The 15,445-nt window shown below is 43.4% G+C and overlaps 1 protein-coding gene across 2 annotated transcripts in view; it reads right to left on the reverse strand.

The window, feature by feature from the left end:
* EGFR (epidermal growth factor receptor) overlaps nucleotides 1–15,445 on the reverse strand; it is a 157,635-nt gene that overhangs the window by 22,594 nt on the left and 119,596 nt on the right. For both annotated transcript variants that reach the window (XM_019726356.2, XM_019726357.2), the window contains exons 12-19: nucleotides 13,497–13,696; nucleotides 12,572–12,704; nucleotides 10,529–10,619; nucleotides 9,353–9,510; nucleotides 6,257–6,295; nucleotides 4,064–4,205; nucleotides 3,076–3,198; nucleotides 2,071–2,169 (exon numbers count right to left, since the gene is read on the reverse strand). In XM_019726356.2, the coding sequence (XP_019581915.2) occupies nucleotides 2,071–2,169; nucleotides 3,076–3,198; nucleotides 4,064–4,205; nucleotides 6,257–6,295; nucleotides 9,353–9,510; nucleotides 10,529–10,619; nucleotides 12,572–12,704; nucleotides 13,497–13,696 (985 nt within the window). The remainder of the gene's footprint in view (nucleotides 1–2,070; nucleotides 2,170–3,075; nucleotides 3,199–4,063; nucleotides 4,206–6,256; nucleotides 6,296–9,352; nucleotides 9,511–10,528; nucleotides 10,620–12,571; nucleotides 12,705–13,496; nucleotides 13,697–15,445) is intronic.

Consider the following 15,445-nt stretch of genomic DNA (forward strand, 5'->3'; position numbering starts at 1 on the left):
AGGCGTGCAGACGGGCAGGCAAATCACGCTCAGAGACCCCGGAAGTTCGATGCCTGAGTCACATGGTAGGGGGATCTCTGAGGCTTGGTGACCCGGAAAGTCTATTATTTTGTCTCTGTTGTCGAAATGCGTTGAGGTTCCTTCCTTCTTGCTTGTCCTCATCTGAGCTATTTTATGTCAAGAATTGGGGAACAAAGATTCCACTAGGTTTTAAACTCCTTCATCAGAGGCATGGATCCAACCTTAAGAATAATGAGTAGGTGCCCTACATTTTTGAAACTTTACCAGGTAACTAAGCCATCGATAGCAACTGAAGCCAGCGCTGGGTCTCAGTGCCTGACCTGCGTGGGGATGGGTGAGTGGAACCATTTCCAAGTGCCCGTGAGCATATGAAAGGTACCAGCCCTATGGGGCCTTTATTTTCTCTGTCTTCTACTTCTCTACCTCACAAAAACAGATTCCCTCCAATGTTAGGGATTTTGGGGGGCCTTTTCAGTGAAAACTATTTCCTTCCCAAAGCATAGCTATTGTCTTTAAAATTGCTCTTATTCTGCATTGTAAATATTGTTGAAATTCACATTTCAAGATCATTTTGTGAAATTTATTAGAATGTCTTGAATGAATAGAAAATGAGTTAAATTAGCAAATTCTGCAGAGCTTTTCTTTCTCACGTAGAGGTGAGGGAGCTAGAGTTGTAAGGGAGGGGACTTTACCCATGGCTTGTCCACTCTATTTCGTGTGGTTATGTTGATAGGAGCTGACATTCTATTAATGGGACTTCACGTTCATTTGCAAACCATTCAAATGAAAGTTAATTTTGTTTGATAAGTATATCATCAATGCGGGAGATATTCTCTTGCACTGTATTCATACGTCATGTCTCATTTAGAAGTGTACAGTGTGTGTGTGGGGGGGTCCCTTACTTGTAATAAAGGGAGGGAAGGCTGCCCAGAGAAACTGAAGTGGACAGCATTTGCCACTGAAAAGCTCATTGTATCCAAACACATTTAAATAAAGGTCCAGGTTGGCTCTGCTTACCAGACATTCTGTGGGTTAGATGTAAGAGTGGGGAGTATCATTTTGGTCCTTCTTGGCTGTAAGGTGAACTGAATTCTCTAGATCTTTGAGTCAATAAAGGCAGTCATTTTCCTCTTCCTTTGACTCTTTCCCTAAGCCACCTCTGAATCCCTTCACCTTCACCCCCCCTGGCTTTGCGTTGGGACAAAAGCAAGAGTTTTCATCAGTGCACAGTGGGCAGAGGTCAGGGTCATGAAGCAAGGACCCTGGAGGGCTTGCCCACTGGATCTACCTGAGCACCTACATGAAGTGGGCTCTGCCAAGCTCCAAGATGCCCCTTGCAGCTGCCTCTTTCTGAGGGTTTGCAGCCCCCTTTTTGACTAGTCAGGGTCCAGAGAAGGTGGAGAAAGTTCAACAGAATCGAAAGTGAAAACATAACAATAATCTGTGGACCATTCCAAAACTTCCTCCATCAAGTAACAGTCAGCAGACCCTGGAGAAGAATGCTGAAATTGTTCTTGGGAGAAAGTACAGAAGGTGGGCCCATTTACAGAGTTTATACAGCACCATATTGTTAATTCTAGGCACTTTTAAAAAGTCATTTTGAAGATAAGATAACTTGGTGGAGAAAAAGGAACATGAGTTTCAGAGTCAGAAGTGGTGATGGGTTGGAATCCTACCCCAGCCATGTGAACCTAAGCAAGTTTCTTTCTACCTCCATTTCTTCATCGAAAAAGTAGCGAGCATAATACCTACACCAGAGGATCACCAGGTGTGATCATGTGTGTATAGCAGCTGGTAACTGAACCGATTGTCAGTTTCCATCCTTGTAGGAAAGATAATAGAATGGAAGAGGTCAGTCTTCTCTATAAGAGAAGGCCTGAGAGGAACTCATACCAACAAGAGCTAGAAGGAAAAAAGGCACGAAAAGTGACGATTTAGAATGCGGCAATGAAAAAAAGTCTAAAACCGAGCAACTTGCTACAGCCACGAGACCAAGTGGCTTCTGATACCCACACCTGTGGACAACTAGAGCACGAAGCAGAAACTCACATCGAGAATTTCCTTGTTGGCTTTTGGAGATGTGGCTTCTCTTAACTCCTTGATGGCCACAGGGATTTTAACCTTCTCGCCCTCTGGGATCCAGAGTCCCTGTGACCAAGAGAGAGGGAAGATATTAACTGGCAGTCATTGCACCAAGCAACATGTGACTTGTGAGCTGGATGGACTTTATTAGTGACACCATGCAGAAGGACAAGGGACAAGGGGCACAGCTCCAAGGCCCTGGCCAGGGTGCTGGGAGTCATGATGTCTCAGCAACTCTTCAGCTGTCATGTTCCATGGATCAGAGTAGTTAGATTTAAAAAAACAAACAAAACCTAAGCTCACAGGAGTGTGGGTCATTTCACCCAGAATTCTAAGATACCGGGTCTAGGCCTAACTGAATCAGACTTTACACAAAGAGTATCTATTGTGTTTCCCCCAAAATAACACCAAACTGGATAATTAGGTCTAATGCATCTTTTGGAGCAAAAATTAATATAAGACCTGGTCTTATTTTACTATAATATACGAGTGGGTATAATATAATATAAAACTCTGGGTCTTCCATTAATTTTTGCTCCAAAAGACGCATTAGAGCTGATTGTCTGGCTAGGTCTTATTTTCAGGGAAACGGGATAGGAAAAAACGATTTAAGAGGAAGCTGTTTTGACCTGGGCTTTATCTGGATACTGTCACGCAGTGATATGCAATTGTTCTTCAGACTCCATCCGTGCCATTCACCCCTCTAAAAGGTCAATGCCATCTTCCATAAAAATGTTTTTGTCTGTGTACCAGTCTCACAGGGCCACTGATTTGTCACTGTGATTATAAAGATTTCCTCTTGACAACTTGGGAAAAGTGTTGGAATTTCCCAAATCCTCAGTGACACAAAGAGCAGATGAGGACAGGCAAACAGCAGCCAGCAGCTGAGGATGCTGGGTTCGCTCACCCAGACCTGAAGGGCCGCCAACCCGAGCCCCCGAAGCATCTGTGCCGTGTCTCTGGCGGTCTCACCTTGTACACTGTACCGAATGCTCCAGAGCCCAGCACCTTAATCTTTTTGAATTCTGTTTCCTTCAAGATCCTCAGGAGAGCTTGGTTGGGAGCTTCTCCGCTGGGTGTAAGGGGCTCAACCAGCTGTGGAGACAATGAGGAAGGGTGATGCTCTCTCAGCCTCCGCACTCCACACCCAGGGTGAGGTGTGTGTCAGGTGGGTCCAGACACAGCCATGTGTGGTGGTGCCTGAGCACACAGAACTCGCCATGCTCACTCAGAAGGAGAAGCAGACCTCTTCTCTGAAGAGCTTCACAAAAGGAAGGACACCCTTTTCAACACATGCAGTTTCTATTTCTGTTTCCTGGCCAATTAGCTGAATTGAGAAGATTTTGAGATTGTGGTCATTTTGATAGGCTGTTGGGTCCCCTAACACACAAGTGCCATTATGCTACGAGCTGCCATGGGCCTCTCCTCCCAGGACTCTGGCTTCCGACACACAGTACTGGACACTAGAGACGCCAGGTGAGGACCCGTTGAAGGGAATCACAGTGTCAGTGATGCCACCAGTCAGGGGCAGAGCTCAGAAAGGCACAGCCACCGGTGTGGACAATGGCATTTTCCAAAGTAACATCTTCTCAACCACAGCACCTTCCCAGGAACTCAACAGATATACCTGTTCACAAGGCTTTCTCCTGTGCATACACATAGGTCCTGTCCTTTAAACAGGACTCCACACAGCTCTGTAACCATGTTGTGTGACAGCCTAGAAATATTTGCATTTCACTGGATAGACGTACCAAAATGGAACTAATTGCTTATAATTGGATATTCAAAGATTCCTACTGGTTTTTCCATTACAAGAAATAAAGCATAATGTTACAATCCCTTATTTAAGATACAACATTTCAAACGGCAAGCCTGCACAGGAGTCCGTCTTCCTACCTGGGGTAGCTAGGGTTCCTGAAGGGGGCGCTGGTGGGGCCCGCGGGCCCGGGCGCCTACTCACCTCTCTCTCCTGCAGAAGTCTGCGCAGCGTGCGCTTCCGGACAATGTGGCGCCTGCGCAGAAAGAGGCCAATGCCCAGCGCCACCACCACCACCAAGAAGAGGCCGCCCACAATCCCAGTGGCAATGGATGAGATCTTGAGCCTGGAACGAGGTGGAGACACATAGGAAGAGTCAGGTTTGCTGAAAGATTTCATGACATTGGCATTTCCCAGATCTCCTGTCAATACACTGACATCACTTAAAAGCTATCTCAGAAAGTGGAATTACTGTGCACCTTCTAAAGGGAGAAAAGAAAGCTGACCAACAGTTGTAGGGTAGTGTTTCCAACTCCTGTCCTCACCCCCAGTGCCCGGCTTCTTTGCATTTTTTAAACTGAGCTACTGTCTGGACCTCTCCATATGATGGTTCTATTTTAATCTGTTGATCAAGAAAACACATACTTCAGAAAGTAACTCAGCCTTCAGTAATGCTTTTCATATGAATTTGTATGTATTCCCCCTCCGCCCCCGCGTCTCTCCATACATCACAAGCATAGCACTCCACACATGAGACATGTATTGTCTACTGGCCAAGCTGGGTGAAGGGACTCTTTCATTAATGTTGAGACTCCATGAAGGGTCCTTGGCTTTCAAGCTGGGACCATAGCCACATGAAATGCTTTATGAGTGAGCTCAGAGGAGGTTATAAAATGATAGGATTTTGCATAGAAAGCATCACTGTCATAGATAAGGGATGTCCTCATGCAGCCTCAAACCTCTCATATGCACCCCTGATTTCAGGGACAGCAAAAACTCAAAACTCAGCTCCTAAAGCTCACTGGGGGAAAGAATCATCTGAATTAATAGCTTCTGAATTGAGAATCTTTATAAAGTTATTATTTTTAAGTATCTATGCCATTTGAGCTCCTGGCAAACTTCATCTTTTCAGGTAGAAATGTTAACAAATATCAAAGATTAATTAGTAGCATCATTTGCATGCAAAAAAATAGGCCATTGTCCTTACAAATTTCTCATAAGTGGGTCAAATGTACTTCATGAAAACAATATTTACAACACTTCCTTCTTAGTGAGTACAAAAGGCATGTCCTGCATCATACTATCTCACCAATAATGCAGTTGCAAGCAATGGAGTTTTACTATCTTGAGGGGAACACTGAAATAACATAATAATTTGTTACAGAGTATGTGTTTCATGGGGAGCCATAGTAAGAGTGAGAGAATGAAAAAAATAAAAGAATAAATATAACAACAAAAAAGGCCACTGACTGGTTCCAAGGTGGGGAAGTGATGGAAAATGTCACCATACAGATACTAACTGTACAGTATGAAAAGGAGGAAAAAGCTTGCTGGTGTCCTTAGGCTTAGTGAAGAGGTAGGGATGGGAGGACATCTTTGCCTCTGAGAAACTGCTTTTTTGTCGTTAGGTTTCCCTGATAAAAGGAGGGTTCTGTTATCATGGCTAATTCTGGGGCAGAAGAGTCAGCTGACGTTGAGGGAAGGTTTCATAGGGCAGGGATTCTGCAGACATGACTAGAAATGGCAGCAGTGCCTGGACGTTTGGCTGATGTTTGGGGATGTTAGGATGGCAAATAGGTGTCTTGTGTATAATTCAGATTCCTCTCTAGTCATTACTAATTGGTAATAACCACACTTTCCTGATAAGTGCAAATAGGTACCCCCATTTCGGGTTGTCTCAGTGCAGCATTTCAAGCAACGATGGCAAATTGATCAGAATTGAAATGCTGAAGGAAGTTGTGTTTAGCAAAGGATGTAAGGTGAGAAACTCCACACACACACCCCCCCACACACACCCCCAAGCTGGAGCACTGTCATTGAACAGTAAGGTCATTCAATCCAAGTTTGTGACAGGGCCAATTGGGTCAGTGAGGGAAAGAAAAGAAGCTAAAAGAGGCAAAGGAGCCAACACAACTGGTGTGGCCAAGGAAGTCAGAGGTGGGCTACACAGAAGTGTGGGGCCCCGAGCACTGGGCACAGACCCGCACTCACATCCGCACCCTCACCCCAGAGCAGGTCGGGGAGCGTCTGCTGGGACGCTCTCCATGCTGGCCCAGAGGAGAAGTAAGGACTTCACAAGGCTGAGGGCGATCAGAAATGCTGGAAAGCATTTTCTTTGCCCACCACAGGTGCGGTCTTTCCCAATAGGGTCCCTTAGACACAAACGGGAACACTTACCCAGGTCCTGGGCAGCCTTCAAGACCTGGCCCAGAGCAGCTGTAAGAATTAAAAGAGAAATACACATTGTAATCATTCTCTTCTTTAGCGTTCTTTCTTAGGAAAGTTACTGAACTGTCACATGAACAGACAGCATTTGTCTTAATGTGACTCCTGAGCACCTGGCAACATTTGCCAATGCACATGTCAACAGGAAAACAAAATACTCCGAGTCAATGGAAAAGACCAACATATCATCGCCTGGGCACAGAATAAACAGTGCATTTCAGAAGCAGTACATTTGATAATGTTGTACAGTGAAGAGGATTAGGGACGTTTGCTTGGCACGTCATCTGATCTGAAACATTTTTCTATCGCATTCAAAGGGCTATGATCTCTACATTCCATTCGTCTTGGTTCTGAGGATCTCGGCTCTTCCTCTTTTCCACAGAATCAGACTCTGCAGCTTCACCCCTGCAGTGCATTATGGGCCTTCATTCCCACACCAGACACACAGGCTTTTTCAGGCAGTGGGATACACAAACAGGTCTCGTTATTTCACAATCTTTCATTACCTCCTAGGAAAACCCAAATTGTTAAAGACAAAAAAAATTCACTAGTGGATGACTGCTGATCAAATCTGACCCTACTAGAAATATCCCTTCTCTGTTGCCTTTTCTTCCCCTCCTTTAGCCTGGTGGGGATACTGTGCCAAGTGGGTCCAAATGAAAATTGCAAATTTTGGACAAGATGCAGGGTTTTATGCGGCCCCTGAAAGTGCTGCTGGTAAACCACAGGGATTGTTAGCAAGAAGCTACAGACCAACAGGAAACTCAGAGGGAGAGATAGGCCAGTTTCCATGGGGAGAGATGACAGACAAGGCTGGTGACAGGGCAGGTGGCATAAGAGAGAAGCATCTGAGTATCAACAGAAGAGGTCCTTGGGAAAGCCTACCATGATGCCCTTGCATACTTTTGTGGAAATCGGTTATTGACTTTCAAGTAAAACAGGTTTCATGTTATAATTTAATTTTGTCAGGAAAATTATTCTTTATTCCTCCCCTCCACAAACACTTGATTTATTCTTTTTGGTTACAGGTAATTAAAATAGGCAGCATTTCATTTTACTTAGTTTAATTTATCGGGATAAAAATTTCAAAGAAAACTTCCCCCCACAACGTCCTATGAAAATATGGTTCTATTTAAAAACAGATTTGCTTCAGTTTTCCTTACTATTCTCTTGGGTAACCAAATCTGCCACGGTGGGAATGGCATGGCTTTTAAAGCAGGCCTGTGCCACGTCGGAATCTGAGCTCTGTCAGTGCTGGCTAAGACGTTGTGATTGCTAAACCTTTTTGAGTGTTCCTTTAACCAGACACACGGTGAAAGAAATGACCACTCTGAGAAATCAACGAGACAATGCATTGGATGATGTCGTGCACATCACAAGTGCACAAGAAACGTTTTCTTATTTTCCCTTCCTCCTGTTAGCATTGCGCCGTATCTTAAAAATTAAATCCATGTGTATCATGTGATTCCCATGTAATTAATGACCTTGGGAGAAGTTATAGGGAGCGATAACACGGTTACATACACCTCTATGTTCTTCTACCGACAAAAGGCTCAGAATAAAGATGATAATCACATGTGTGAAAGATAAAATACTGATGAAACTCTACATGCCAAATGCAGAGCATCGGGATTTTATTTGAAACAAAAGGAGAAAGAGACAGAAATGGTGCAAGGAAATACAAGAGGAAAATCAACATTAACAATTTTTATGTAAACCTCGAGTAAATCCCCTCTTTCTATATTTGGCAAACGGTTTCTTAGACAAGATAAATTTACTGAAAATTCCAACTTCCCTTTCTGGCCCCCCCCTGGCTGAGGCCCGGAGACATACACTCACAGAGACGCTAACAGGTATACATGTTCACTTCCAAAAGGTACAAAAAGGGACAAAGATACAACATTTATTTTATACAGCTAATACAATTGTTAGAGAGAATTGGCTCCAAAATTGCTTATTTTGGGGGGGAATATGAAAAAAATAGGCTAAGTGAAAAACTAGCAAAACATAATTTACACCACGCTTTGTAGAGTTTGCAAATCGGTCAACATAGCCAGCATGCTGATGTACCCAAAGGGAGAAAATGAAAAATCCTAAGTTGCTACCAACGAGGTATTTGATAAAACTCGCCATTACCACCAGCACTGGCACCGATGCCACCTCTGTCACCCGCATCACTGTTTTTACTGCCTCATTACCAGCGCGTTACTGTCAATGCATCGCTGATTGAAAGCTCATGTATTCCAGGCACTATTTCAAGTACAATGAATGTATTAACTCAAGATCACAGAAATCCTGTGAGCTATGCAGCATTATTATCCGAATCGATGGACAAGGAAAGTAAGGCACAGAGAGGTTAAGACAGTTGTCCAAAGCCACATAGCTACTAAGAGATGGAGGCAGAGAAGAAAGTATAACCAGTTACAAATAAGGCTGAAGATTATGACATATATACAAGGAAATGTGAAATAGTATATATGACACTCAGCTTCTCTTTCTGATCACCAAATTTATCATTTTAGTAAATAAGATACAGACATGCTCATTGCAGTCAAAATACTTTTAATTTACTTAGCAATAGCTCAGCCAGCCATAACTAGCTAAAAGAAAAAAGTGTCTTTAAGCAACATTCCAGGAAATGCTACCTTCTATGAATGGCAGAACAAAAATAAAAGATTCCCACATGAATCCCCGTTATCTGGAAAGACACGGAGGAACGTTGGAGACCTGGCAGGATGTCTGCTGTCATTCCATCTGTCACTTACTCTTATTTGAACGTGCTAGCATTACAGAACAGACCCCTGGCATGATAAACATCATGACAGGCTGAGAGGCATTCCTACCAGGACCAGGAGCTGCCCATCAGCGTGTTCTTGCTGCTGCCATGGCCCTAGGGCCAAGACACCCAAAGCACCTGACTCAGCTACACACCTCTTCGTGTATTGCCTGGACATATTGGAGCTATTTTCAATCTATGAATTTGCAAAAGAGCAAAACACACATTTCGTTCTTCTGCTTTTCTTCCCTAGGGCCAGAGCTTCCACTTACCCGTAGGTACAGTTTGGATGGCACAGGTGACACACATGATTGGCATCTGAAAACTTCCAGACCAGCGTGTTGTTTTCTCCCATGACCCCAGCTGGGCAGGTCTTGACACAGTGAGGTCCGTCAATGTAGTGGGCACACTTCACACAGTTGTCTGGTCCCTGCACCAATGTGGAGAAATACACTTATGTGTGTCGCTTTTCTTTGCAAAATGGAAGCCACTTTTTACCTAAAATACTTATTGTGAAAAAAAAAATCAAATAATATAGAAGTTCTTAGAGTTGAAAACAAGTTTGCCTGTGACTGGGCTTGCCTGATATGACCACTGTTAACAGATTAGTATAAAATCTTCCTGACTTTAAATACATATAATATATATAAACATGGAAGAAACCAAACTATACGGTTTATTACTTTGGACTTAATACTTGGGCATCTGGCCTTCCCAAAACAATCTTGATTGGCCTTTATGTCTATTTATACCCGTATTGGTCAGACAGACTTTCTTGCACATCACATTTGATGTTAAAGGGAACCTCCTGGGGAATAAGACTTGTGGAGGCAAATTGAAGAAAACCTCCATCTATGTCTGTCCAGTGAGAAGGTTGCAAGTGTACGTGCAGTGGTTCCTGCCTAAGTAACTGTGGATCATGCCAAATTTGATTCTATTTGTCAGACATGGAATGCTGAATTCTTACTTACACTCCCTAAAAGATTATTACTGAACATGTAACTATGAAAGTGAATTTCGAAAAGTTTTGCTAGGTGTTTCTTTAAAAATCCTTCAAGTAATTCTAAACTCATATGACGGAAGAATTTGGTGACGTTTGGTTAAAATGATAAGGCAATGATGACAGATGTCAGGAACGGCAGACACCGGCTGACAGAACCCCCAACCCACCACAGGCTTCCTTGTGTTGGGGGGAGAGCAGTCAGCATTAAGTGTGAGGATGTGGGACAGAAAAGGTGATACTCGTGCCAGCAGGTTGTGTGAGGACTTCAATGTAATCGCAGCTCCTCTGACCCAGCTGTGAGATCGCACGGCCTCTTGTTTGGGAAGTGGGCTGAGGTGGCAGTCCTTAGCAGCTACCGGGTGACATTGGGTCATCGCCGGGGTTCTACACCTGCAAAGATTTTTCCCTATGACAGTGAATGAATAACATCAAATGTGCTGCTCACGTGTCCCGTGCAGGTTACGTTCATGACCTGGGGCAGGCATTCCGGATGGCATTGTATGCACTCGGAATTCTCCACAAACTCCCTGGGTTCGCTGAGAGAGAGAAGAGAGGAAATTGATCAGTGCCGTCCCTGGAGACCTGGCATCAGAACGCTGGGTGGTTACAACAGCCTGAGTCGATCTGTCGGAAATTTCAGGTGACACTAACCACCTCTCTCAGAAATTCACCACAATTTCAGGTAAAAGGCCAACAGTCTGGGATCTGGACTATACCGTAATATGATAAACTGATTCTAACTGAATTCTTGGTAATTTTCTCCTGGATAGATACATAAGCTTCATCTATAATCAAAACACCTTCCCTCCATTTTTCTACAGGCACAATTTTTGTATATTTAGGTCAGCAAGACAACAAATGGAAAAAAGAAAAGAGTTCTTGAGAGGGACCCCTCCACTGTCAGATTCATGGATATTTAAAGCTAAGCTGAAAAGAAATGGTACCCGCAGACTAATACATGCAGGAAAAGGCAGAGGAGGTATTCACATCTGCTCAATGGTTATCACAAAAAACAGTAAGTATGGAGCACAGGTGTGAAACATTTTGCTTGTAACGTGATGTACAGATCAATGGGAAGCAGGATGTCTGACTGAAAAGAAAATGGTTGTGACCGTTGTTAAGACTGAAATCTGACTGGTAATTCACTGCAGGGCTTCACGCCAGGCAGGGAACAAGGAATGTTGACACCCGCAAATGTGGTCCATGAGTCCTCCTGTTCAGACAAAGGGCATCACTTAAACCAAATATGCCGCATTAGTTTTTTTCTATGCTTCTTTTTGGGGTTCTCATGCCTGCTGAAGGAGCCAGCCTTGCCCAGGGGCCAGTGCTGCCGGACACCAGGGTTCTCCAGCAGAAAGACACGGGCACCACTGGCTTGGTTATTTTAATTACCTCATCTCTTTAAAGACAAGTGAAAACTAAAAACATGAGCATAGTGTCTATTTGCAGCAGTAAGAATGGCACCAATATTCCTTACTTGTTGAAACAGCACTATTAATTATGCAAATTACTCTGGTTAATGAGCTTATCAGTTTAAGGCTTCCTACAGAACTGAAGTTGGTTTGCTCATCTTGCTCCTAAATATTTCTGGATCCAGACTGTGGCCTAAGTCCTGATAGTGAAACAGGAAGAAAGATTTCCTATAGCCATCTGTAATTCCACTGCCTCTTCCCTATCACAAAATTTCCCTTTTCCTTTAAAAAAATTTTCTTTAAATTAAAATTTATTGGGGTGACAATGGTTAGTAAAATTACATAGGTTTCAAGTGTACAATTCTGTGCTAAGCCTGTATGTCACATTGTGTGTTCACCACTCACGTGTCAGTTCTCCTTCCATCGCCATATATTTGACCCCATTTTGCTCCTGCCAATCTCTATTCAATTTTACTTTCCTGTTAATCTGTTTTTAGTCATTATTTGTGGTCATTCAAAGCTTTACACTAATATTAAGATCCCCATAGAATCGACAGACTGTAATTCTTACTGATGGCAAATTAACTCAACAAGCATTATATGATTGTTTATTTCTTTGTCCATTGTTCTATTTAAAGTTATTTGTACTGCTCACTGTTTCTTGAACATAAAACAAAAATTAACCAGGAACTGTAATTTGTATGCTATATTTTGACACATCAGAAATAGTGTGCTGCTAAGGAAAGACCAAATGGCAATAGTCTGGGCCATATGGACCATTTATGACCGTTTATCTTGGGAGCTTAGTGCAGCTTAGATACATAAGGTATTTCCAGAACTAGAGACTATACATTATTGGATTGGATTAAGTAATGAAAAGAGTCTGTTCATTTCCTTTTGTGATTAACAGTTGTCAACAAACCAAACAACCAGGTAACAAAAAAACAAAAAAAACAAAAAAAAAAGGGAAAGGGGAAAAAGCAAGATTCAAATTGAATAACTATAAACCTATAAAACCAATCCTGCCTTTTTTTTTTTTAACCAAAACAAAAGGATTAAACAAAAGAGTGTCTTACCCCTCCAGAATGTTGCATTTCTCCACACATTCCTTGTCACGGCTGACGTTTCGGCAGGACACGCAGTCCTTGGGATCTGGGCCCCAGCAGCCCTCTGACGAGCACAATGGGTGACAGACATGGCCCATGGCCTCTGCGAAGACAGAGTGAGCCACCAGCAGTCAGTTATGCAGGAGAGACCAGTGGTGCTTGCCGATGAATGTCATAGCTGAAGGTGTCTGCAGGGAGGCTTTGCTTGTGGCTGTGTGCCACGTGTAGGCGCTATGCCAAGGGTTTTACACACAGACTTGCATTTAATTCCCTCAACAGCACTATGGTGTGGGAATGGCTATTGTCTCCATTTCATGGATGAGGAAGCCAGAGCCTAAATATATTAAGTAGACTGATGAAGGTCTCAAAGCTCGGAAGGGCTAGAGCCAGGATTTGAACTCAGATCTGCTTCGTCCAGTGGCCAGGGTCTCAGCACAAGACGATAGCCAGCTTTTGATGGTTTTCAAAAGCTGGCTATGGCTCTAAACACAGAATAAGAACATGAAATGTTTGCCCCATCATGTGTGTGTGTGTGTGTGTGTGTGTGTGTGTGTGTGTGTGTCAGCTATGGTCGTTAGAGGCTGAAATGAACAGGGAGGAACCTATAGCTAAAAGGTAATATAATTAATACTAAATTTAGTTCTGTAAATCACAAATAATTGATAGCTTAAATCTCAAGGCAGATTTATCCTATGAAATGAGAATGATCTAGAAACAATTCTGATGAACTTCACATGATAACTTTACAATGAGGAATATGCAGACTCCTTTTAATTGGCTTCTTCAGGAATGAGAAAAGTCATTTAAATGCTTGGGAATGGCCCTGCAGTATTCTCCATCAAAATAAATGACCCATTGGAACCATGTCCAGAATCAAACCAAAGTGATTACTCACCGCACTTATTTGTATCCTTATTGCCTACAATCTTGGTTTTCTGACTTGAGGTCCCAAAGAGTTTTTTCCAGTTTATTGTGTCTGCGTAGCACAGTTCTCGGTTTCCTGAAATGATCACATCTCCATCGCTTATCTCCTTGAGGGAGCGTAATCCCAAGGATGTTATGTGTAGGCCAACAACCGCAAGAGAAAACTGACCGCTACATTGGAGAGAAGAGAACTAACGTGAAAAATTATGAAAGTAGAATGCCACTAAAACATTCATTTTGTGTTTTCTGGATCACTTTTGAGTTACTACAAACTGCCTTCCAGTGGTCATGAGTCACATTATGAAAGGTATGTATTGGAACTTTTGAAAATTGCAAGAGTTTTTTCAGCTCCTCCAGGGAAAAGCTAGTCCCCTTGTTCTTTTAGTACCTTTAATCCCAGTGGCAGACTGGGGCTGAATAAAGGCCTTCATGTCATTTTATTTACTGCATTTTTATTTTGCCTGGGAATTGTGAACATGTTTTAACTTCTCAAACATTCAAATAGACTTCAAAAGTCATATGTCCATTTTTCCTTCCATCCATCCATCCATCCATCCATCCATCCATCCATCCATCCATCTATCCGTGTATGTATTTATTGAACAAAGATTTGAAGTAGTATGTGACTAATTCTATGTAGGTTATATGTGTATATCCTACTCTCGAGAAACCCTTTGTCTAGTGGGGATACAATCACATGAGCAGGTAATTTTAACCTGGCGCCATGAGTATAGTGGTAACAGGCACCATGGAAGCAAAGCGAAGGAGGATCCTACAAAGTGATCTGATCAATACATGTTCCTCGAATGACTAGATGAAAGTTATTCAGATGAAAGGGAGGGAAGCCTCAAACCACCTGCAGGAGCAGGAAGGCAAGAACGTACGTGGCAGGTGCTGACATGTACTGTGGCGCAGCAATGTGGAGGCAGGGAGGCCCGAGAGAGGGCCCCAGGGAGGGTGGGAGAGGCCAGGGCACGGGACCTCGGTTCTGTGGGAAGGAGCTCGGGGCTGTTTGTAGACATGGGGAAGCACAGGAAGGGGACATGAGTTCTTAGGAAGCTCACTGGACATCAGGACAGGGAGTGGGCCGGTTGAGACAGTGGTGAGTGAAGAGACTGCATTAAGGCACGAGATGACAGAAGCTCAGAGTATAATTTGGAGACTCCTGTCCTTTCTCTTTCTCTCCCCAACTCTTCCTTCCCTCTCCTCCTGCAACCTGGCTCCTGGGAAAAGAGAGGGGCCCTGAAAGGAGACCTACACCGCTGCTGTGAGGACTCCTCCCCCGACACGTGCCCAGGAAGCCAAGACACTGGGGACAGTGCCGGGGCCTTCCTTGCAGGGCAGGCCTGGCTTTGGTGAGCCACAGCCTGGAACCGGTGGTCACCCTGCCCAGAAATCTGTGTGTCACTGCACTGCTCACGAAATGTGAAAAGGAAAAAATTAATCCTTCTCTTGTTTAAACCCTTAAAACGAAGCCTAAGGTACACACCAGTAACCCCCAAAAGCCTGATCTAAACCTCTCATCTCTGGATGAGCTTTGGACAAAAGAAGTATTTCTGAGGACGCAGCACAGAAGAGTCTTTCTGGGCAACAGTGTCAGCTGCGTGTCAGTGTCGGGAACGCAGAGCCAACAGTGTTTGGAAAGCGATGGTTAGTTAACATGTTCCGTGTTCTGATTTTCTTTAATAGTGTGCAATATTATGCAGTCCTTTTAGGGATCAATTATGGGGAACAGTTCTCAGAACCAGACTGTTTCCGAGGCACGTTTGACCAAGAGATTCCCAAATTCCTCCTCACCATAAAATTCATTATTATACTTATTATGTTGAAGATGCTTATTTGTGTGTGTGTGTGTATTTCACTGTTACAGTTGGAAATGTGGAAATGCTGAGAGACATTTAATGTTAAAAAGCCTCTCCA

This window comes from Rhinolophus sinicus, linkage group LG09, assembly GCF_036562045.2.
Source record: "Rhinolophus sinicus isolate RSC01 linkage group LG09, ASM3656204v1, whole genome shotgun sequence".
Lineage (NCBI taxonomy): Eukaryota > Metazoa > Chordata > Mammalia > Chiroptera > Rhinolophidae > Rhinolophus > Rhinolophus sinicus.